This window comes from Balaenoptera musculus, chromosome 16, assembly GCF_009873245.2.
Source record: "Balaenoptera musculus isolate JJ_BM4_2016_0621 chromosome 16, mBalMus1.pri.v3, whole genome shotgun sequence".
Lineage (NCBI taxonomy): Eukaryota > Metazoa > Chordata > Mammalia > Artiodactyla > Balaenopteridae > Balaenoptera > Balaenoptera musculus.
Window position 1 is genome coordinate 13,934,794 of NC_045800.1, and position 24,882 is coordinate 13,959,675.

The following is a 24,882-nucleotide window of genomic DNA, read 5'->3' on the forward strand; positions in this document are numbered from 1 at the left end:
AAATATTTAGACTTCTGTTTTGGACTCACAGCCTTTATGAGCATCACATACAGAATTAAGAGACGGAGATATCATTAATGTGGGAAGACCAAAACTTCAGCATTTCTCAGGGCTTCAGAGATGAGTGTTCATTAAATACTTATTTTATTCATTTTAGGGTGCATTTTTAAAAAGAATCAGACTTTTTAAGTTTATACTACCTTCATCTTCGATGTCTAATTATGCACATGAAATAATACTTTCAGTATCACACCTAACAATAAACTGGGCAACAATATATATATTAAATGGAAAAACTTTTAAAACACCAGGAGATACTTAAACGATTTATTCATTCAGTTCTAGAAGGCTTAACAAGAATGTGTGAGTTGGATTACTACACAGGGATAAGTAATAAGTTTCTGTTGGAAAGTAGGTAATTTAAGGGGGCAGGTTGTTCCCTTTATAACAGCTTCAATATTCACTTCAGATATTTTTGGTTAATTTTATACTAGAATTTTGAAATCTGTACAGAAAAATCAAGTAGGCTTTTTTCCTTTAAAAAATATTCAATGCTTTCTAATCCACAGTGAAAGTGAATTACAATTTATTTTTTTAAATTGATCTAAAATTAAGGAGTAGTCCATTCTTTTTAGTTATTGTCTGCTGTGTGTGTACCCAGCCATACGCAGTACCCTAGGGTGCTATAAAAAATGTAGAAGAAAAGAAACCATGCCTTTTGTCCATGAGGGTCTCAAACTCCCTTTAGAGAAACAGACACATGCATATGAAATAGCTAGAGGATTCTTGGTGTCAGGGAGCCTGGCCCCCACTGCTTATTTAAGTGTTGACGGTAAAAACAAATGCACAAATCATTAAGGTAGTCAGTCGTGGAAAGTAGAATGGCTGCGTAGAGGGAGAGCTGTTCCTGAGTGCAGTACCTTTAGCCCATCAGAGTCCAATTAGAGGCATTCACATCTGTGGTATAAATTCAAATTGAGTTTCTTGAAGTCAGGAACTGTGTCATGAACAGCACTGAGCATAGGCTCTTTCACATTGTTGGAGCTTAGTAAGTACTTGTTTCATTAATGGCTTGAATGAATTGAATGAATAAATTATATTTCCAGAATGCTCTTCAAAAGAGCAAAAAGTTTCTGAGTTAGACACTTGAGAGTCTGAGTCTGGTTAAAATCAAGAACTCTAGGATTTGCAGTTTTTGAAGGAGATTAAGTGGAGGAGGAAAGTATGCTGTTAAAATTCATTACTAAATGTCATCTTTAAAATTAATTCTTGGTCTGTATACTTTAAAAGTCAAGTATTAACAATTTCTTAGTGTTTGAGTAGTAAATTCTATTGTTAACAAATATTTCTTCAGCCTACTCTCAATCCTTACTTCCCACCCATCCAGCCATTGTCTTAATTTTTTTTTTCTTTTCCATAGTTTGTGTGTATAGCAAAAAGATGGTAATTTTTTTTTGTAACCTATATAAGGCCTCTCTTACTGATGATAAGTTTAAAGGGTTCTGCAGTTTCATACTGAAATTTCTAACTTTGCCTTAATAAAAGAACTTGATTTTGAGAGTGGTTGTTTTTTCCTTTACACGTATATAAGGTGTTAAGTTGCTTATTTCAGCTCTTTTCTGAATGCTTGCTCTCTGTGCAGTTGATGAACTCCAGAAACGGGTGAACCAGTCTGAGAATTCGGTACCTCCCCCACCTCCTCCTCCACCACCGCTTCCTCCTCCCCCTCCAAATCCTATCCGGTAAGCACGTCCAGGAAGACTGCTCTGCATCAAATGTTAGTCCTTGTCAGAGAAACTGAAGTTTATGCTTTTGGTATCCTTTTTAAGCAATATGGGCTTAGATGCATCATTTTGAGGGGCATGGTGGTAAAAAGTATGAAAGATATCAGCAGGTGTTTCAGAGAATTTTCTGAAGGCCAGTGTATCATTCCTTTCTGGTAACATATAAAGACATCTTGTGGCCTACAGTGTTCTTCTGTTGTAGATGTTTATATTTCATGTGGATGTTCCAAACCAAGGAGCTAGACATGTAAAAAAATTTTTTTGATACTTCAGTTTTAAAACTTCAGTCCGTATCATTAGGATTTCCTTTAACTGGAAGATCAAGGAATTCTGAGCTTCTCCAGAATGTTTTCATGTTTTTCTCTCACTAACTTGAATTTGAAAAGCTATGCTTTGTTCAGTTATTTAAAAAATAAAAGTACTGAACTAACAAAAACCCAACCGATCTACTTTAAGCCACTGAAGTAGTTAAGGCAAAATAATTTTTACACGTGATCGATCCAAGAGTCAATTGAAAGAATTTCAGGTATTTAAAGTTCTTTCTCTCCTGGGTAGCTAAATCTGTAGGAGATATTCTGAATTTGACATTTAAAATAGGAAATTCATCACTTTGATCTTTTTCTAAGGTCTAGAATTTTGAGCTTGATAAGAAAGGTCTCTTCTGTCTGTGAGGAGGGAGAACTATTAAAAAACGATTATAATCTTGCTGTTGGCCTTTAATTTTTAGTCTCTGAAACCTTGAGAGCCCTTAGAATTAAAAGTAAAGTATAACCTAAATAGAATATTTTCTCAAAAAGCATCCTACAGTCACACTGAGAAATGAAAGTAGGACTCAGCAGACTATGTATATCTAAAGCATGAACTCTTATAAGGCCCGTTAAAGAAAATTTTCATTGAATAACATGAATGATTTTTATTTTAAGATGAATTTAAGTAGTATAAGATATAATTTCTCAGTAGAAAGAGATTTTTATTTTTTGGTAAGGAGTACTTTCTTGTCAAAAAAATATATTTGCATTTGTATTGAGTTTCAATGGACTTTCAATCCACTAATCAAGGTTTTCCAACTTTGTTCCTGAGCTGTTTGTTTTACCCCGATGTAGATCATGGATAGAAGTGGTAGTGGAAGAAAAAGACTAGAGCCTGTGGCTTCTTTAAGTGGCTTTATTGCTTTCCCCTCCTCTTCCTGCTCATTTGACTTAGAGGACAGATGGGAGAGAGTTAAGAGAGGAAAAAGGCATATCTTGGTCATTTTGTAGTAATGGAGTGAAAGGACAGGTCCTGGCCAGGTGTGGCTCATGGGGAAAGGGTAGGGTATATTAGTGTATTAGTCAGGGTTCTCCAGAGAGACAGAACCAATAGGATGTGTGTGTGCGTGCGTGTGTGTGCGTGGACGTGTGTGTGTGTGTGTGTGTGTACATGTGTACATACACATCATATACATAAAAAGAGAATGTATTCTCAAGAATTGGTTCACATGACTATGGGGGCTGACAAGTCCCAGGATCTGCAGGGTGAGTCCGCAAGCTGGAGACCAAGGAGAGCCTGTGGCATTGTTTCAGTCTGAAGGTCAACAGGCCAGGAAGAGGCAGTGTTTCAGTTTGAGTCAAAAGCAGGACAGAGCAGATGTCCTAGTTTCAAGGCAGTCAGGCAGGAGGAATTTTCTCTTACTTGGGGGAGGGTCACCTTTTGTTATATTCAGGCCTTCAACTGATTGAGTGAGGCCCATCCCACATTAGGGAGGACAGTCACTCAGGCTACCAGTTTAAATGTTAATCTCATCCAGAACCCTCACAGAAATACCCAGAATAATGTTTGACCATTTATCTGAGTACCCCATGACCCAGTCAAGTTGACTCATAAATTAACCGTCACAGTGGGTGTGAAGAACACTTGAAGAATTTCAAGGTGAATATTTTCCACCTGGGGCAGTTTTAGCCAGAGGTTTGGATGATTGGTCCCAGATGTCTTGTCCTGGTCTTTTCATCTGTCCTGTGAAACTCACACTATCTATTGATATTTTCTCTTTAGTCTAAGCAACATCTTGACAGTTCTTTTTAATATTACAGATGATTTTCCTGTGGACACCATATCAGTCTTCAACTTATACTTCAGAACATTTAAAGCTAGCACTTTCTCTTATCTACTTTGGTGGTTTGCAGTGTTGGACATATATTCTTAGTTCATTTATGTAAATACATACAACTGTTCTGAGCAGTACAAATAACTTCTTGCTTTGTAATCTTTATGTACAATAATACACATTCTCAAAACTTCCCCTCAGAACCAGAGACGGGGTCATTACAGAATGAGGAGAGGCCTCTGATTAGTGAGAGCCCTCCTCAAACCCCACCCTTCTATGGAATGTTAACAAGTAGACATTGAATATTCCTGTCTTCAGTTGACAGAATGGAAAAAATAAAGTTTGCATCATTTAATTCCCTCACCTTATGGATTAAAATGTACTTTTTTTGAAGTTCTGTGCAAATTAGAAGTTTTATAAAAGTAATTTAATTACATTTTGGGCCACTGTGAGCCCAAAGAAGACTAACTAGATGAAGTTAAAAGCTCAGTGACTGATTGTTTCCCAGTTGGTAAGTCCTGGAAACTTCACAGGGTAGAGTAGGATGTAGCACTTTCTTTTTGCTGTGCTTTGTGGGAGATTGTTCAGTGTGTGTGAGAATTTTAAGAAAAGGCAATTAGGGAGGGGATTAATAATATAACCAAAGATAGAAGTAAGAAGTAAAAAAAAAAATCTAAAAATGATAGTGGTTAAGGAACATCAAGTTGTTCTGTCCTCAGAGCAAATAGTACTGTGTATCCAGTTGCCCCTTTTTCTGGAGGCAGCATTATGCCTCTCTTCCCAGTTTGTCTTCCTCAGGACTGTATTTTGTCAAATCTAGTTTACCACACTGAGGACATTTATAATGTAGTTGAAAGAATTTCAGAGTACTTGATTCATTTTTTTTAAGTTGTTTTTTTTTTTTGGTGGGGGTGATAATATATATGTAGAAGTGTACACAAACTTATGTACAGTTTAAAATAATATAAAATGAGTATCCACGTAATCACCATCAAAATCAAGAAATAGAACAATGCTAGTACCCTCAAGTCCTATCCTTTTATCCTTTTCTTAAAGAAAAAGGTTTTTTTTGCCTATATACCTATCCCTAAACTACTGTAAATACATATACGGTCTGTTTATAACTTTATATAATTGGAATTGTAGTGTATTCCTTTGTGTCTTTTTCTTTTCACTTTATATTATTTTGTAAGATTCATCCATATTATTTTATGTAGCCAGAGTTCATTCATATTCATTGATACATAACCCACTTTATGAATGTCCCAAAATGTATTTATCCATTGTAATACTGATAGACATTTGAGTCATTCCCAGTTCAGGGAAGTTATGGATATTCTACATGAACATTCCTGTACATGCTTCCTGGTGCACAAGTGCTTGTATTTCTGTAAGATATATAGAAGTTGAATCACTGGCTCATAGGATATGTCTATCTTCATGCTGAACAGTTTTCTAAAGTGGTACTATCAATTTATACATCTTCAGTTTGAGAATTCCTGTTACTCCACAAACCTACCAACACTTGATATTATCAGACTTAAAATTTCTTGCCTATTTGATGAGTGTTTAGTAAAACCTCAGTGTGGCTTTTATTTGTGTTTTCCTAATAACTAAAGAAGTCAAGCACCTGTTTGTATGTGTGTTGGAAATTTGGACATCCTTTTTTATGGGGTTTCTTGGTTTTGTCCTTTTTTCTGTTGGGTGTGTGCTTTTTCTCATTGATTTGTAGAGTTTCTTTTTATTCTTTATGATGTCTTTTAATGTATGGAGGTTTTAAATTTTCATGTCAAATTTATCATGATTTGGATTTTACACAGATTTTTAAAACATGGACCAGAGAGACAGTGGTCTGAATATATGTTATCCCTGAAGTATCTGGTCTATGTTGTGCAGATTCAGATGTTTTTATGCCCATATTTCGCAAATAGATATTTACCAAAACATCCCCTAATTCTTTTGTCCTTCCCTCTGAAATGTATTACATAGATAGCTGTTTCTGAATTTTAAATATGGATATTGAAAGGTTTTCTGTATCTGTTTTACTTTGCAGATGTCTCTGCATAAAATTAGTAATAATGTTAGCAGCCCCCTTCTTCCAGTAACTAGTTTGGTTTTTACACAGTAAAGGGATGAGACATCTTTCTCTTTCTTAAAAATTTAACAGTTTATTAAAGTAGAAAGTAGGCTACTTAAATTCTAGTTATATATTCATGCACTTAGAGAAGAGTTGGATTTTTACTGATTATTTAGAATCTATACATTTTATTTCTTGGATCATAAGGCATCCACTAATCCTGTCGATCTTTTTCTTTCTCCTAAAGATCCCTCATGTCCATGATCCGGAAGCGATCCCACCCCAGTGGCAGTGGTGCTAAGAAAGAAAAAGCAGCTCAACCAGAAACAGGTAATTCTCACCCCACCCCTTTGGTTAACTTTTTGTTGATAGTGTACAATTTTTCAACAGTAGACATACTTGTTAGCTCTTTGACTATGAACAGATTGTTGGGGAGAAATGTGAACTTAACAGCTATAAGAATGAACCAAAGAACAGTCATTGTCGTCATGTAGCTTACTGTCTAGAGCAGGTGAACATTCACACATATCACTGTAATGTGAGGGATGCTGGGAAATGTGTTTTCATTAAGGGGTGAGGTACTTTGGGGTGTAAAAGAAAGAGAGGGAGTAATTCCAAATGAGGATTTGGGGAAAGGTCTTTAAAAAATATATATATATATATAGGCTATATTTTCTGTACTGTACAATCACCACTCCTTATGTTTATTTTTTAAAATTAATTAATTAATTTTTGGCTGTGTTGGGTCTTCGTTGCTGTGCGCGGGCTTTCTCTAGTTGCGGCGAGCGGGGGCTACTCTTCGTTGTGGTACGCAAGCTTCTCATCGCAATGACTTCTGTTGCGAAGCACGGGCTCTAGGTGCGTGGTCTTCAGTAGTTGTGGCACGTGGGCTCAGTAGTTGCAGCACGTGGGCTCAGTAATTGCGGCTCCTGGGCTCTAGAGCACAGGCCCAGCAGTTGTGGCGCATGGGCTTAGTTGCTCCTCGGCATATGGGATCTTCCCGGACGAGGGATCGAACCCGTGAACCCTGCACTGGCAGGCGGGCTCTTAACCACTGCGCCACCAGGGAAGTCCTGGGGAAAGGCTTTTTAGAGTTGATAACAATGAATTGAGACTTTGTCAAGCACTTTCTTTGTTCTCTCCAGTGCTTTGTACTGGAGATACAAGACATAAAGTCCCATTTGAGTGGGGCAGACAGGAAGTAAACACGTAATTACCAGTGCAATATATAATTATTTAAGTACTTTTTTTGATCAGTACTGTGGAGGAGTGATTATCAGTACTGATCTAAGAGATGATGGAGGTGGACTACTGGTGTCAGCACGTGATGTGTAAGCTGAGTAGTTGTGGATTTAGAAGGTCAGGGTATAATATATATGGTAAAATAGATCACATGGAGGGGCAACAATTCAGAGGTCCAGAGTGGGGAAGGAGCTTAGCATATTAGGAAACTGAAAGAAAGTTGATATTACTAGAACATGGGGTGCAAGAGAGGAAGTCTACTAGGTAGGCAGGAGCCAGATTCTAGAGGCGGTGGTCAAGATTTTGATATTTATCCTAAGGGCAGTAGAAGTTTAAGTAGGAGTGTAACATGATGAGATTTGTCCTTTGTAAAAAATTACACTGGCTGCAGGGAGAGAACAGAGAACAGACTGTACAGGAATGAGACTGGATGAGGGAAGACTGTTGCACTCATTCAGGTGAATGTTGATGGGGCTGAGATGCGGGTGGTAGCCGTAGAGAGAGAAAGAAATGGATAAATTCAGGAGCTGTTTAGGGAGGTAAAATTCATAGGACCCTGTGATTCTTTGGAGAGGGAGAAGCTGAGGATAATAGGAAGAGATGGGGATGGAGAGAGAGGAGGTTTCCTGCTGAGCAGAGGCCCCGGGTGGGTAGGTGCAGAGTCAGTGCACAGAGCTGTGGGCAGTTTGATGTGGGCCCACACTGAGAGCAGAAGCTTGAAATGCTGGCCCCAGATCTTGGGCCTTTATGCCTGAGGACCGTAGAACCCAAATTAAACTCAGCAATGTTTGTTCAACCTGTTTTACTTCTGGAGCATGGTAGGTTAGCCTGGTTCAAGCCCAGATGGGTGCAAACTTCTTGGCCCCCTTTTCCTGCCTCTGGGTCTCCTTGCCCCGCCCCAGCCATTTTCATACCTCTGCAGTGCCGTGTTCTCAGACGCCAGGTCTCATTATGTTGTCCTACATCTTATCCCATTTCTGTGCTTCTCCCTGCCTCAGAATAGAATCTCATACCCTGTCTGCTTAGAGATGGTTCTCTGCCTTTACTCTAGCCTCATTTCTCATTACATCTGTCTCACCTTATGGCTGGCCCCTTAACGTCTAAGCCTCCTGTGCATTTGTTCCTGTCTTTCCTCATTCCAGAATTGCCCTCCTGCCCTTCCTCTAGCAAGGTACTGTTCTAGTTCCATGTCTCCCATTCAGGTTTCAGCATATTGTCTGGTGTGTTCCCAGGCTCTTCCTCCTCTTCCTTTATTTATGAGTATTAATAATCCAGAATGAATGGCTCATTACTGTGTGTTGCTATAGCAGTTTACTTCAAATTTTGTTACTGTGAGGATTTAATGTCCCGCCCCCCAGCCTCTGCTCTGGTGTTGGGGTTATTTCCACATCTCTCCCCCTCTCCCCCGAACAGATTGCAGGCTCTGTGAGGGTTTACTTCTCTCTGCAGCCTCCCACAGCTTTCACGCATATTGAATGAATCAAAGTTTAGACTTGGTCTTTTCTTCTTAGCAAGAACCTTGCAGCACCATTACACACGAAAGCTGTTTGATTTTATCATCTGTATGAACTGACTTTCTGCCCCTGCCTCCTACAGCCCCTTGTAATGCAGCTAAAAGGCAAATTCTGCTTTGCCAAGGCATTGCAGGATTTAGAAGTCCTGCCTTTGGTGATTTGCAGGGCAGCCCTGCTCTTGGGTTACTGGCTGTAAGCCTTCCCTGACACTGTAATTAAGATTAAAATTTTGTTTGTTTCGATCTTGTTTTGGGAAAATTGGTTAAGTCTTAGAGGGTCAGGAAGGCAGTCAGAATAAAATAAATTCCCCTTCTCAGTAAATTACATGATTAGCTTATCAACCTTAACAGCACCCTTAAATTTAAAAAGATGTGTTCTAGAACTTCTTAACTCCCAGTATTAGAAACCATGCAGTTTTCCTTATGAAAATGATATTTCATTTACAATTCATGAAATGTGGCAGCATTTTCCCCCTCATCCTTGAGCTACTGAATTGTTACTTTGGGAATCTAAGTAGTTACAGACACAGAGGTTGCTCAGGAGATTTTTAAACTGGGGCCACCCTAAAATCATACTGCCGTAAATGATAGGTACCATAGCCATACTTTGCTCTGTCTGGCAAGGTAGTTTATAGTGTTTTGTTAATCATTCACACTAAAAAATAGTTGTCGAATGGATCAACAGTGATTAAAGGCATGATGAATGAATGTAGAGCATCGGTACTGGGGTCTTCTGAGACACTTTGGAGTTTGCATTTATAACATAGGAACCAGTCCCACTATCACAGTGTTTTCTTACGTTAGCATCGTATGGTGGCTTTTGCTATACAGTTGGTATGTTTTTCAGAGCTTATGAATGGAGAAACTTTTATTGCTGGGTTGTGACTCTTAAAAAGCTTGATTGGGGGCTTCCCTGGTGGCTCAGTGGTTGAGAATCTGCCTGCCAATGCAGGGGACACGGGTTTGAGCCCTGGTCTGGGAAGATCCCACATGCCGTGGAGCAACTAGGCCCGTGAGCCACAACTGCTGAGCCTGCGCGACTGGAGCCTGTGCTGCGCAACAAGAGAGGCCGCGATAGTGAGAGGCCCGCGCACCGCGATGAAGAGTGGCCCCCACTTGCCGCAACTGGAGAAAGCCCTCGCATAGAAACGAAGACCCAACACAGCCATAACTAACTAAATAAATAAATAAAATTTAAAAAAAAAGAAAGAAGAAAAGAAAAAAAAAGCTTGATTGTAGGGAAGGTCTTTGAAATATTTTAGAAGTAGTTTTAAGATCTAAACACAAGAAATCACTACATACTTTGCAGTTAATAACCCTACTTTTGATAAGAATGCATTTATTGGACAAGTTCTGAGATTTGAGAGGTATGCCTGCTGTTTATCATATATTTAGGTCATTAATTTGTTGATATTTTCTTACCTCAGTTTGCTAATCTGTAGAATGGGAATAATAGTTCCTATTTCATAGAGTTGTTTTGAGAATTATGAGTCTCACAACATGTAAAGCATTTAGAGTAGTGCCCATAACATAGAAAATATTCAAAATGTTACCTAAAAAAAAAAAAAAGGCATGGTACCAACCACCCTGAAGGGCAGAAGTCCTCATTCAGCAGGCTCTTGTGATCATTGTAGTTAAGGAAATTTTCCTAACTTTATGACTGTAGGTCAAATCCAAACTTATTCAACCATAATATGTTCTTTAGAAATTTTGTGCATCACGGTGCCATAAGGTTTTTTTTTAATGCCTTTTTAAAAATGTTATTGAAAGAGAAAAGTAAACCTGTGGCATTTAAAAATTCATTTTAGTTTTCTCTAGGTAATAACAAAAGGTTTTATTGAGCAATAAGGTGATGGTTTTGTCTGTGGGTTTTTTTTTTTTTTTTTTTTTTGAGGAACTAACTTATTTTTCAAGTGGGTCTTAAAATTTAAGCCTCAATTAATTACATGTAGCTTTCTGATCCAAGACTGACCTGGAAGCACTAACTCAAAGAACATTTGATTTTATTTTCCTGTGGCAGTTCAATAACATTAGACCCCTTGTCTTCATTTGTCCCTTTTCCTTAATCTCCAGTATCCTGCATATTTCTATTGTCCCCCTGATTACATGCTTTTGTGAGACAATTACCAACTGCGTGATTGCAGAAAAGAATTACAAAACATACCATGAGCTCTCTGTAGGTGATTCTTGCAGATTTATTAGAACTGCTTAATAGTTCAGAAGTTCGTATAGCTTGCATTTTGCTAGTTCAAAAACAGGGTGGGTGAGAGAGAAAGCTTGTGTAGCTAACCTAGCCATTGCCCTTGTGTTGTGCCTGAGTAGGGAATCTGATAAGAGTGATTTCTTTTCCTTAAGACCAATTAAGCCTTTACGTTTGAAAAAGACTGAGCAAATTTTGTGAGCCTGGTTTATAATCTGTACACAGTACAGATAGTGGCACTTCTCTGAATTATCACTATGATTCTGGCAAGCAAAAATAAGAAACTACTTTAAATTCCTGTTATGTTAGATGCTGCAGCAGACTTGAATGGTGTTGACCATAATTCTCCATCTGTCTGCCTTAATTAGTTTTTGTTTTGTGCATTTAATTGAGTTTTAGTCGTTCCTTACAGAGTGCTAATCTGTTTGTAGGCGGTGTTCCTGTTGCCATGCAGCTCTTCCCAAGTCTTACTCAAAATGGCAGCCTTTCTGAAAATCAAATGTGTTTTGAAGATTTTTTTAAATTCCCAGGAATAAATTCCATACCCATACCAGGTGCTTGAATGACAGATCTGGGTCTTATTTCCTCTGATTTTGAAAACGGTCAGCAAAAGTACCATGTAGTGCATAATAGGTGTTCAGATATTGAATAAGTGAGTCGGTGAATGAATGAATGAATGAATCTCTGTTCATAGTAATTTTCTTGTCTGTCCCCTTGTTGATGTTTGTGAGCCATCAGCAGAGGCTGCCTTAGAAAATACTGCTTAAGGGCACATAGTTGATCAACCCACAGTTTTGTTGTCTTTTCGTTTACTGGTGGATGAGTTCTGACCTTGGTGCCATGTCTCCCATGTTGCTTCACAAAAGATACTCTTTTGACTTCTGGAACTGAAAAATGCTGTTTGGATATTGAGAAATTTGAATTCCCAGCATTTCAGTGGCTTCTGAGGATGACAACACTATTTGAAATCAGGACTGTACCAGAAAACCTAGGTTATATGATGAATATAGCAGTGATCCCATCACTGTGATGTTGCAGAGTGGAGGATAATGGAAGGAACCTTCTGGATTCTCTAAGTTGCTCCCCTCGGCATGTATAAGAAGCTACCCAGGGTTAGAGTGAAGTCTGCCATATAGCAGTAAAAGAAGCCATAATTTTGGCCTCCCTAGCGCAAAGCCTGACACGACTGTGAATTAGCTGGGGGATATAGTTGTGATTGCCTCCATTTAGAAGCCATCCTTTTGAGGTTTAATTATTTCTGCTCAAATAGTAAAACTATTGATAGCCATTTAAAGCTCGAACTTTAACAAGTCAGTCAGTAGGTAGATGCTTGCTGAGTGCCTACCATATGCCTGCCCCACGATGTGGAGTCCGTTAAAGATGCTAGTTGGAGGATCTTTATGAGATATTTACGCTTTAATGTATTGGATACAGTGAGTTAGCTGGAGGTAAACACAAGATCTAGAGCTGCATTAATGGTGATAAATGTTCCAGAATGATTTGGTGCTTTTGGTCAAGCTGTTGTGCAAGAGACAAATTTCACTCTTCTGACCAACAGGTCTCAGCTCACCTCAGTTGGCATTCATCTAGTTGATACATATTTCAACAGCTTTATTGTTTTTGCAGCCAAAGAGTGTAAAGATTAAACAATAGACAGTTGAAATTTTTTATCAAATTTAATTACTTAACTGCAGTCATTTCTGTATGTATGTTTTCTTTTAACATTGACAATTTTAAAAGACTTGAAAAAGGTTTGCTTAAATGTTTCCTTCCCATGTGATTCCTAAACAAAAGATGGCAATTTAAAAATGGATTTTATCTATTTGCTGCTCATCTTTTGACTGTGGATTTCTTCCAACAGGTAAAAAGATCTCTTTGATCTTTTATTTTCAAATGGGCTTTTTGATAGTTATTCCTGCTTTGGTTGGATTTCTTTGACATAGGTTGTACTATAAGTTACAAAAACATCTTTGAGACAAAAGTGAATGATTATTTGGAGTTAGGTACAAAATTAGGTTTTTAAAGACCTGGAGAAATTCAGGTCTATTATTATGCTGACACATGGAACAAAATGTACTTTAACATAGATGAGCTAATATTGATTTCCAAGCTACAAATTAGACCTTAAATTTTATAACTCTTATTTCTCAAAGCAAATCTCTTATTAAAAGATTTTTATTAAAAAACTCTTGCTACCTGGGAGCTGTTAACCTTAGTAAATTATTGGTGTTTTGTGACTGTCTGAAAAATGACTGTGGTTAATTACATAGTGCAGTCTTTCTAAGTCACCAGAAATAGGAAGTAGTTTTCTTGTAACATAAGATGATTTATGTGTGTGTTCTTTGAATAGCTGAAGAAGTCACAGACCTGAAGAGGCAAGCAGTTGAAGAGATGATGGACAGAATTAAAAAGGGAGTTCATCTCAGACCAGTTAATCAGACAGCTAGACCCAAGGCAAAGGTATGGAATGACTAAATGCTTTTTTCCCCTGATGTTTCTTTTTTTTAATGTAAAATTTTGGAATCTGATGAAAGCTACATCAGAATTGACTGTCAAATCTTAGGTTAAGGCTAATGTGTCGTAAAAGCCTTTGCTTCCTATAAGCACTTTTCAGAAGGACTCTGACCCATAGGAAACCTAGGTCACTACAGAAAGTAAGTCCTGTGGTTGCAGGGTGCTGCCATCTCCTTGAGAGGGACATTGATATGAACTGTTATACCAAGCAAGTAACAATTAGCATGCCCTTTATTTTCGTCAATTCCTGGTTCTTGTGTATAATGCAACAAGTATTTATTGCGTATCTACTATGTGCCAGGTACTGTTTTAGGCACTAGGAATAAAGCAGTAAACAAGACACAAAGATCCTTGCCTTCCCAAGGCTTGTTTTAGTGCGTGGGGGAGGGGAATTGGAGTGTGGGGATCACATCATATACCGTAGCAGACCTAAGACAACTTTTGAAAAATAGTGAGGTTTACAAGATTGTTTCCATTAATTTCACAGACCTATTCCAGGTCACTTCAAGGAGAAACTTGTGTATCTGTATCATCAGCTGTCTTCTAAGCTAGACCACAGTGAGCTCCAGGATCTGTGGAAGTACCTAGCGTCTAGTTCAGAACTTCTCCCTTCCCCTTGTATATCTGTCCCATTTAAATAGACTCAATAGTAGAGTTTTTGACATTTTTCTTGAAAAATGTTTTTTCTTTCCTCACTCTAATAAGGTATCAGCAGATTGGTTCTCTTTCTTCTTCCTCTTCTTTTAAACCAAACTTTATGGTCCTTTCTTACTCTCAAGGATGCCCTTCTTCAGCTACTTCAGTGTCCCTGAGTGTCATGACTGTTCACTAGAAATTCTGCTGGGCTTTTAAAGTTGCCACTTTGTCACAGGCAGACAAGATAACTGGACAAGGCAGGAAGGGCCGTGGTGTGGGCTGTCCAGGGAAAGGGGGTTGGGAAGAGGGAACGAGCATTCCACTCCAAGAGAAGATTCACATCTAGTGAAATGGAAGCTTCGGCCAGCTGTGGAGAGTAATTCAGTCTTGTGTTAGAGCTCTGAAAGCAAATGGGCAGAATGTAGAACTGGACGAGAAGCTGAGCGTGTAGATAGTTGGGCGCAGCTCTTTCAGTGCCAGTGTCTGGTGAGTGAGTGAAGAGCACTGTTGTTGGAGTCGGGTCCCTGCACTATCACCCAGCTTCCCGGGCTTCTTCTCCATAAAATACCCTCTCTGGCTCACACGGTTATTGTTAGGGTCAAATGGAGTAAAATGTGAAACCACTTTAAAATGTAGGGTCTAAGTAGAACCTTAGAAAAGAATACATTTTTATGGCTTTCATGTCACAACTAGTTTGGAAAGAATAGCAAAACCAAATTATTACTAGAGAAAAACGCAGTGTCGTAAAAGAAACAAAATTAGTTTAGAAAGAAAAATTTTGAAAACTTCTTAAATCGTAAGCGATCAGTGTTCTGTATGTACTTTCATTTTCGGTATATCACTTTGTCCTTTTTCTTGCCGTGACTCTTTCAATAGTTACATATTATTTAATGTCCATTCATTAAATAAAAAATTTAATAAAATCTGGAGGACAGCTGAACAAGGATCAGTGGACAACTGTTTTGTTTTGTTTTGTTTTGCTGGTAATCATTAAAACTGTGTAGATACAGTGGTGACTGACCTGGTCAGTAACCTTTAAAACAAATGGTCACTGCCTGCCTCAGTGCAGACTTCTTCCCCCAGTACCATCAGTACTTTCCTGAAATGTCACCAGTTATGAGAGTATGCAGTCCAGGCTTTGAAAAGGCTTGTGCAGTCGGAGGGCAACTTGAGTGGCATAGCGGCACTTTTGAGTATGCCTTTAGGCAGGGTGTTTGTTCAGAAGTCGTAACATGTCACCGAACAGCTTACCTACAGAAGTCAAGCCTGCCTTGAGAGTACTAATTTAACTGCGTATTACTAAATTCCTTGATGTTGGTGCTGGTGCTGGTGTGGTTAAAATTAGTGTCTTAAAGCTTTTGACTGGCACTTGTGACTGCCACTGATGGCATGTGTATTTCACAGAAAACCGAGGCTATGAACGTTGAACACCGTAGTCTAATTTGTACATGAGCAGCAAACCTCTCTCTCTCTCACTTTTTCTAACTGTACGTTTTTTAAAATTGGAATAGGATCTTATTCTTTTATTACCTTTTGAGAGGAAAGAATTATAGGTTGCCATTAATCACCTCCCATCTCTTTTTTTTATAAATTTATTTGTTTATTTATTTATTTATGGCTGTGTTGGGTCTTCGTTTCTGTGCGAGGGCTTTCTCTAATTGTGGCAAGTGGGGGCCACTCTTCATTGCGGTGCGCGGGCCTCTCACTATCGTGGCCTCTCTTGTTGCGGAGCACAGGCTCCAGACGCGCAGGCTCAGTAGTTGTGGCTCACGGGCCTAGTTGCTCCGCAGCATGTGGGATCTTCCCAGACCAGGGCTCGAACCCATATCCCCTGCATTGGCAGGCAGATTATCAACCACTTCGCCACCAGGGAAGCCCCACCTCCCATCTCTTGATGAAAGATTAGCCTTGCCTCTTTTCTAGGAATGAGAGGCCTGAGTGATTCCTTTCACTGTGTCTTGCAGGTTTTCTCTTCATCTCCTTTGTGAAAGGAAGTGGTACAGGGAAGATCAGAGGGTTTTTTTCAGCCATTTTTTCATTGAGGAGTCCACAGAGACTGTGGTATTATGGGGCAGGCAGGTATTACCCAGAATTTCATTTCAAATTATTTTGTTCGTGGTGTAGCCAGATGAGAGGTGGGCTTGTAATTGAGACACCTGACTCAAATACAGAATTCCTCAAAGTGTAACTTTCCTCATAAGTAAGATGAAGTACTTGGACTGCACGCCCTCTGAGGTCTTTTACTGCTCTGATAGCTGGTGATGCTAACATTCTCTTGTAATCTGGTTTCTTTGCTGATCCCTGTTGTGAAATTCATGAAACTAGACGTGCCAGTCCTCTGTAAGCTGGCCTTGGCCTGGAGCTAACGGAGCTGAGAGAGGTTTTCTGCCCTGTTGCTTGCTTTCTGCTCTGCACTGCTGCCTTCCTAGTCCTCGCTTGCTGGCTCAAGTCCAGCAATGAGAGTGGAGAAGAATTTATTGTAAAATGTTCTGAATAATTTGGAATTAAATCTTTGAAATTTAATGTTTACCAAATCTTTTCTACATATGATAATAGGTAACAAAATGATGTGTAGAAGGCGGTAGCTTGACTCTTACCTCTAATTTTGTATTTAACTGCCCCTTGGGAGCACTAGCATGTCTAATATTTTTTCCTAACTGTAAGACGTAGACCTAATTTTAAAAAATATAGTCAATATAAGCTACCAACACTTTGCCATGTAAAAATCTTTGTTGGGTATCTTAAAACTGAATTACTCAGTCATTTTTCTTCTTTTTACAATTGTAGCCAGAATCTTCAAAAGGCTCTGAAAGTGCAGTGAATGAACTAAAAGGAATACTGGTAAGAATAGATCTCAGTTTATTATTTAGTTAATGGGAAAATGGAAGAATATTTTTAAAATCTACTGTTATGAATAATTGGTTTTGATATATTTTATTTCCATTTACAGTAAGCCTCATTACTTTTGACAGTTTACTTGATTGTGCTGTGGACTCCTCCATTGGGTGTGTTAATAATGTATCAATACTCTGGTGTTTCTATTCTAAAAGAATGGGTACACTTTCCCCCAAATCATTGTTTCCTGTTCTTGTTCTCCAGTACTTGTATTACATCTTGAAGATAAAGTGTCTGGCCAGATGTGAGGATCAGTACATACTTATATAGTAGATATATTATAAATATAAATATAGTAAATAATGTTATAAGTAAATCTATACATAGATTACAGTAGATTTATTTATAAGTAAATCTACGATAAATGTAGTAGGTAATAGTATATTGTATAGTAGTCTCTCACATGGATAGTGCTTAACTTTGGGGCATGAAAGTGGAATTCTTGGCACCTAAATATAAATCAGAGCTTCTCCCCAAATATGTTAGCATCAGAGTCACAGTCTGCTTTTCTCACAGTTTTGAAAAGTCACGATAAATTTGGATAATAGAAGTTCCTTTCTTTATGTTACGAATTTCATTTTCTAAAAGTAATTCACAGCCATTAGAGAGCATGCTTAATGCCCATCTCTAGTCATATTTCTTCTTTCCAAAGTATGAGCTTTTGCCAACAAAATAAATGAGTACTGCCCTGTCCAACAGTTTCTGTCGGAGACAAATGCCTCACTTAGAAAATGTTTTGGATACTAAGAGCTTTATTCTCAGATCTTGTTACAGTCTCAATACCAGTTATTATGCACAGTAAGTCAACAAACATGGGGGCGGAGGTAGAGCTAATATTCCCATGTTCGTTGTTACTGTGCTAATTATGCATTGCATGCAGACATCCACATAATTGTGGTAAACAAAATTATTTTCATCAAGCATGAAACAGTAGACTTAACTCGGAGTGGCTTAATTAGTTTGCTATAGTTTTTAGGTGAGTGGAATTAATACTACAGAGAGGTATGTAGCACTGGCTAACAGTAGTGGTCTACCTACAGAATAAAGTATTAAAACCATGGAAAAAGTATGTGGTTATTATCTAATGGATTCTTTGGTGAGAAAATTTTGTTAGCCAGTGTTGTGTTAAGGAGAATGCCCGATGACAGTCCTTTTTGTTGTCTCTACAGTGTAATGCTAATTTTTGTTCATGAAGATGCCCCCAGGGGCATTAGGAGCTTCTAGGGTTATAGTTCTGAACCTCAGTGAAAGAGTAAACTTCCCTCAGTTTGTTTTTTAAACCGGGTTTATTTGAAAAAATCAGACATCTACGTGAGATACATATGATATTTGATTACCCAAGATATCCCACTTCCTGATAATGCTGGTTGGTAGCAAGTTTACTGAAAATCACAGCATTGCTTTTAAAGATCATGTTCACTATACATCATACTCACTATAGTTTTGTGCCACTTCAAGGAGAGAAATTTGTGAACAGATTTTTGTGGAATAATTTACAAATGATAAAAATTGTCAAAACATCTTTCTTTTCTTCAAATTGCCCCCATCCTCTTTTGTCCTGGATTTATCGTTAGATTTCTCTACCTTACATGGCATTAATGTGTATCACTAATAGCTGTTATTCTTTGCATTAAATTTTTTAAAAGTGGAACTCACGATGCTCTCCCCTACTTTTCTTTGCCAAATGGCAACTTTCCACTACTACCACAGACGTTTCCTTTGAGGGATGATGGATCACTTGTAACTACCAGTCACTTGGGGCCAAGAAACCATACAGCTTCTTTTAGGAGAGAAAGGAAGCCCCTATCAGATGGGGCACTTGGTGCTTCTTGCTGGAGTTCAGATTATTAGGATTATCAAAATTTAGTACCCAGCAAAGCACATGACACGAACCTCACAGTTGTGGCATGTGAGAAACAAACATGAAAAGAACATAAAAAGTCTACAGATTGTGTACTGAAGTGGAAAGTGAGCACCTGGACCAAGAGATGCCAAGAAACCAAGAAGCACTGTGTTCAGTTCTACTGCAAAACAGAAATCAGGAATGAACTCAGCCTGGGGGTGTTTTTGCTGCAATGAAAGTGACCTGAGTTGTAAGCCTACCGCTGAAACTTAGCACATGGGTAGGAAACACATCTCGTGTTTGGGGGAGTTGGAAAACCTCACTGTCTTTTGAGTTGTACACTTTTCAAGCCAATTTTTAAAGTCTCAATGTTGACTGAACTTATTTTTCCAAGTCTATTTACACTTAATTTTTAAAGTTGTGTATTTTGTGGATAAAAAATATATAGCTATTTCTCATAGTCACACAAGGGTTTCTTTTTTTTTTAGGTTTCGCAAACCTCTTGAGCCACACCAGCCATTTAAAAGCCACTCTAAGTGGAAATGGCCATTTCCAAAGAATAAATCAACAGAAATTTATCAGAAAGTCTCTTCTCAAGTTCCGTTGCCTCTAAATCAAAGAGACAAGAACAACTTTTTAAAAATTCACTTTTAGGTCTTTTTTAACATCTTCAGTTTTTCAAATTACCCAGGAATTGTTGAATAGTTAATTTTGCTCCCTGACAATTAGAGTTATTGGTATTATGAACATTTAACTAACATGGGGATTAAGACTGTTAAATGATGAAAGCGGTTTGAAGTAGAAATAGAAATTAGAAAAGTTAAGTTCACGGTCCAGCCCTATCACTGACTTACTGTGGGACCTGGCCCAAAACCCCGAGGATCACTGATTTATAGGATTCTCTTTTCTGTGAAGTGAAGGAATTGTATGTACCACGTGGTAATTTGTGATTTCTCTAATATTATTATTATAATATAAGTAGATAATTAAGACAGTCTTGGTACTTTATTAGCTGAGCTCCTTTATCACGTCAGTTGAGATCCATGCAGAAACCTTTTCTGCATAATTGCCTCCATATTTAAAGTTTGCTCATATACTAACCTAGTCAACCGCCTCAGTCAGTGAATGGAGAAAAAAGTTGGGAATTCAAGGATTAGAACTTGGAAAATGAATTCCTTCAGTATCAGGTGCGATGAGAGGATAGCTCACCACGGTCAGGAGTTTGGGGAAGTAATGTGGTTATCCAAACAAAAATAGAGAATCTTGTGAAAGATAAATTCTTCAATAAAAGATACCCTTGGAAGGTATATGTGTATGTACATGTACATACACACATACACAGACACATATCTTTTTCTTAAATTAACTCTAGCCATTGGGAAAATCACACAGAATGTCCTTGATATTCAAACAATCTGGTAGTTTGAGTGATTTTAATAGTAAGGGCCATGAGTTTTTCTGTTTACAAATGATAGAACTTTTTAAAAATTATAAACACAAATGATTTGGGAATAGTTTTTCTAATACATTAAAATTTTTTTATCTGAATTGGTTTTAGTTCTGTTTTCGTTACCTTATCAGTGTCAATCCTACCTTACTAATATAACTCTTTGATGAGTGGGTACAGATCTGCATTGTTAACTGTTAAATAAAGAAATCATCTAATTTTTTAAATTATAAAATAAGCTATTATAGTGTTACATGTAATATGATTTTCCTTTAATGTATTTTATGAATTTTTGCAATAAATCCAAAGCAGAAGGAGGTTCTTCCAGGGGGAAAGTATCAGATGCCTGATTAAAATATGAGCCTTAAGAATTTTACACATCAGTTTTGGTTAGCTAGCTGACAGCAGAGGAATATAGTCTCCTAATCTTGTTAGTCAGTTTTCCCGACAACAGACTGCTTTTCTATAACTTTGTGCAGTTAGGGAGAAAAACACCTTTCTAACCGAAACAACATAATAACCTATATCATGTGAGATTTGTAACTACCTAATTTTACAAGCTACTTTTTTTGTTTTATAGGTTAAAGAAGAAACATGAGTTACCATTTTAGCTAGTAGGATTCTTAGAATCGTTCAGGAAGTTGGCAGGGGGCAGGGAGCAGGATTAAGGCAAGCCCATAGTGAACTGAAATGACAAAGGCTGGCCTATTTGTTAGCCTTGGTGGACAAAGGCTGCCTTCCGACTCTGGCATGAAGTCTGGCAAGTTATACCTGACTTGAGGTTCTGATTTTCTCTGATCAAAAGATTGTGGTTCAACTGGGTTTTTATTCCCCCCTAAGCCTGTGGCACAGCTGAGGAGGGCTCTTTCAAAGAAATAGTGGGCATTTCTTAGAAAAGAAAATGGACCACTTGTAATGGTGGGGCGCTAAATCCTTACCCCTTAAATCTACGAAGAAGTGCATCACCCAGTGTTCTGTACAAACACTTGACTGGTAATGGAGATAGAAAACCGTAGCTCTCCCTCCATAACATACTTCCTAGAGGAACCAGGGCAGAGGAGCACTGCCTGGGTCTTCCTCTGTCCTCTTGAAAGTCAATACGCCTTTCAGCAGGAGCACAGCTTTATGGCATCTCTTGTTTCCTTCAGTGTCTTCCGGGTCCTGAGTAATCCATTCATTCACTGCCTCCTCTGTTCAGGAGTGTGGGATTACGGCGCCGGCCCTTCCTTGCCTCCCTGTAGACTGTAGCCTTTGCTCTTTCACAGAGAAGCGAGGTGTGCTCAGCGCAGCACCTCCTGGGTTAGGCCGCTGGAGAGCGTTATGTGCTTCCTTCGGCAGCGCGCCTTGTCACCAGGTGTGCGGCCAGGGTCATTCTCTCTGAAGAATCGGCCACATTTTTCAGTGCCGCAAGGATTTGGGTCAGTAACTCATGGCTGCCATGTCAAGATAACCTTCTAAGGTGAGTTCAGTATATCTGTTTTCTTCTCTGCGTGGTCGACCAACACACATCAGAATCTTAATCATCGATGTGCAAGTACCTTCCCACCACTGAATTTCATATAGTTAGCCCATCAAGAGGTATTCTTGTGCTGTTCTTTTGCTACATAAGCTAACATCTTACATCATCAGTAGCATCTTCTTAAATGATCCAACACTATGTGTTAAAGATATGCACATTAAAAATACATATATAGCAAATTCATTTTAGTTCCTAATTCCATTCAAACTCTGGTAATGTTTTGGTGGTTTGACTTTTATATTCTTTTGTGTATTGTATTAAGACATTAACCTTTTTGTTTTTGTTTTTGTTTTGTTTTCACTTTAGGGGACACTTAACAAATCCACTAGTTCAAGAAGCTTAAAATCCCTTCACATTGAAAACAGTGAAACTGAGTTAGAAAGGATTTTGCGTCGCAGAAAGTTGACAACAGAAGCAGATAGCAGTAGTAAGCTGGTTTGAATTTTCCACGGTTCTACTCTTCCTCTCTGAAGCATCTTCCTTTAAGTGTCTTTTTAACATAAAATGATCTTTTAAAAATTATTATTAAATTTTTTTTATGTGAATGAGAAGTATTGGATGGCAAAGGTACTTATGGGTATCTCATAAGAGTGCTTATTTATTTTTATTTATTGGTATGTTTATTTATTTGTAGGGAATCAGGCTTTTATGGATCTTGTTTGCTTAATGCAAGATGCCCTTTGGTAAAGACATCCGGGATGGACTTTGGCAACAATGTAGCATTGAGTAAAGGCTCCGGAACCAGAAGGCATGAGTTTGAATCCTAGCTTTGCAGTTTACTGCTTGCGCGTTAAGCAAATTACTCAACCTCTCTGTGCCTCAGTTTCTTCATCTATAAAATGAGGATAATAAAAGCACCACCTCATAGGATTATTCTAAGGATTAAGTCAGTATATTTCAATATATAAAAAGTGCTTAGCACTGTGCCTGGCACAAAGAACACAATAGTTAGTAATAATGGTCGTAATTACAAATCAGTTACAAATGCAAAGAAATCGTCTTTATTTTTCATATCCATTTAGTTTATTGTCCCTGCCTGTGAATCAAGTGAATGAGAAAGTCCAGCTCTGTCATCAACTATAAATGACCATCTGAGCATCTTGAGATCACAGTTTGCATTGGTATCATGATATGCATGTATTAGACTTCAAAGTGTGTTTCAGAACTCACTTTGTATGTCTTCAGTTTTTTTTCCATCAGCTTGATCATGGGAATTAGCAGAAACCTTTATGAGGTTTTCCCCTTGTTGCCAGGAGGCTGCTTTTGAAAAACTACCCTAAACTAAAATTAATAGCAACCACAGCTAATGTACTGAATCTTTTAGACTCTGTTCAATCAACTCCAATTAGTCTATCGTAACAGTTTAAATTTGCATTGTCGTCCTGTCTATCAAGTTTAAATTGCTAGAATATTAAGGATTTGGGTTTTTGATAATCAAGCGCTAGCTTTCATATAGGGATTTACTCAGTGGAGTAAATTGGTTTCTTGAACCAGAAGCAGCATAATACCAGCCAAACCGTTTTTATAAAAAGATGAAGACTTTGTGCCCTTCTTTAAAACAAAAAATTAGCCATTCAGTTTTTAGTTTGTTCTAGAAATTCTGCAGTTAGTATCCTGTAAGAATTACCACCACCCCACGCCCAAATAACCAACTCTCAGGAAAACTAAGGGATGCCATAAGAGACTTTTTTTCCCTTATGTTCACTTTACAAGAATTTACCAGCCTCCATAATGAATTGTTATTCATTTGTGACTTAGTCAGTGCTGTGACTTTTCCAACATTTCATCCTGAAAGTATTCATGTAGTTGTCATTAATTTTTAGGACTTTGCAAATGCCATTTTTGTGCTCTGTCATTTACATTTTGTATTTTGCCGCTGACCTTTTTGTTCCTCCAGAAACATTCTTACTTCACTCACTTGGTCAGACTTGCAGCACTCACTATTTCAGAGTTAGTTTTCCATGGGAGAAATGAGGAAACATTTTTATTTTAGTCAATATGAAGATTTTAATATTTCAAAGTGTGGAGAAAGGTAGGAACACATTTTATGGACATGGTGAGACTCTTTCATTTTACTGATTATATTCCACCAGTATACAAATATTCAAGGTATCATTTGAGGGAAGTTAGAATAAGAGATACATATTCAATAGAATCATTAATATTTGGATAGAGAAATAAGAACTGTGTAATTGGCAGGATGGAGAGGAAACATACTGAAGGGAGTGACTTGTAAGTGAGCAGAAATTTTCTTTTGAGCTCCCTAGTAGCCAAAGAAAAAAAAAAAAAAGGGTGGTGGGGGAGAGGACACAAACTTACAAACTCTATCATCTAGTAAAAGAAATAACTATTTTTTTTACATGGTTCAGATGTTTTGCAAGCATCAAACTGGCAGAGGTATTTACTATGTAATCTTTTTATAAAGGTCATGGAATGAGAAAATGAAAATTCCAGGGGGCAAATAAGATGCTAAAGTAGCACAACTACATAGTGGGAGCAAATTACAGAGATAAGTTTGATAGGTTTGTTCCTCAGGTGCATTTGAATCTCTGAGATTTTTTTCTTCTGCACACAAAGGGTTATGGAAAGGCTAAAGGTGAGGTTACAAAGTAGAGAAAGGAAGCATCATAAGTGAGGCAGAGGCAGCCTGAGATTGGCAGAACTCATATCCCAAGTTAGTATCTCCCTCAGGGGCCACAGAAACACCTTTTTCTTTAGAATTTTTCTTACGGGAGTAACTGGTATTTCCTTGATTTACCTAGACTTGTGGGCTACAAAACTGACATTTCAAAGAGCAGCAAGTGCCTCTTGGAAAACATTGGACTGCTTAAATAGGATGCAATAATAATAGTGTTAATCATCATCATCATCATCTTAAACATTAGGCATTTTTCTTTATTCCTTTTTGTATGTAAGAAAAATAAGAGCTCTGGCTCAGCTCACCCACCCTCCCTCCTTTTGAATTGGCTTCAGTTGCAGAACAGCAGCAGGCATTGGTGTGTATTCAGAAACAGATCTTGCTTTTCTACAAGGACAGATTGTTTAAAGCTATCTATAGTGTTGCAGTCAACAGTTACCCAAGGGCTGAGCAGAGCTGCTCTGAAGCACATCTTACGTTCAGCTTCATAT

General features: G+C 38.1%; 1 protein-coding gene across 7 annotated transcripts in view; it reads left to right on the forward strand.

Annotated features, from left to right (window-relative positions):
* The window catches only part of SHTN1 (shootin 1), a 101,624-nt gene that overhangs the window by 58,524 nt on the left and 18,218 nt on the right, over nt 1-24,882 (forward strand). For 6 of the 7 annotated variants that reach the window (XM_036828438.1, XM_036828439.1, XM_036828437.1 and 3 more), the window contains 5 exons: nt 1,643-1,742; nt 6,192-6,274; nt 13,250-13,359; nt 16,837-16,890; nt 22,060-22,180. In XM_036828438.1, the coding sequence (XP_036684333.1) occupies nt 1,643-1,742; nt 6,192-6,274; nt 13,250-13,359; nt 16,837-16,890; nt 22,060-22,180 (468 nt within the window). The remainder of the gene's footprint in view (nt 1-1,642; nt 1,743-6,191; nt 6,275-13,249; nt 13,360-16,836; nt 16,891-22,059; nt 22,181-24,882) is intronic. The other variant, XM_036828442.1, reaches the window with a different exon arrangement.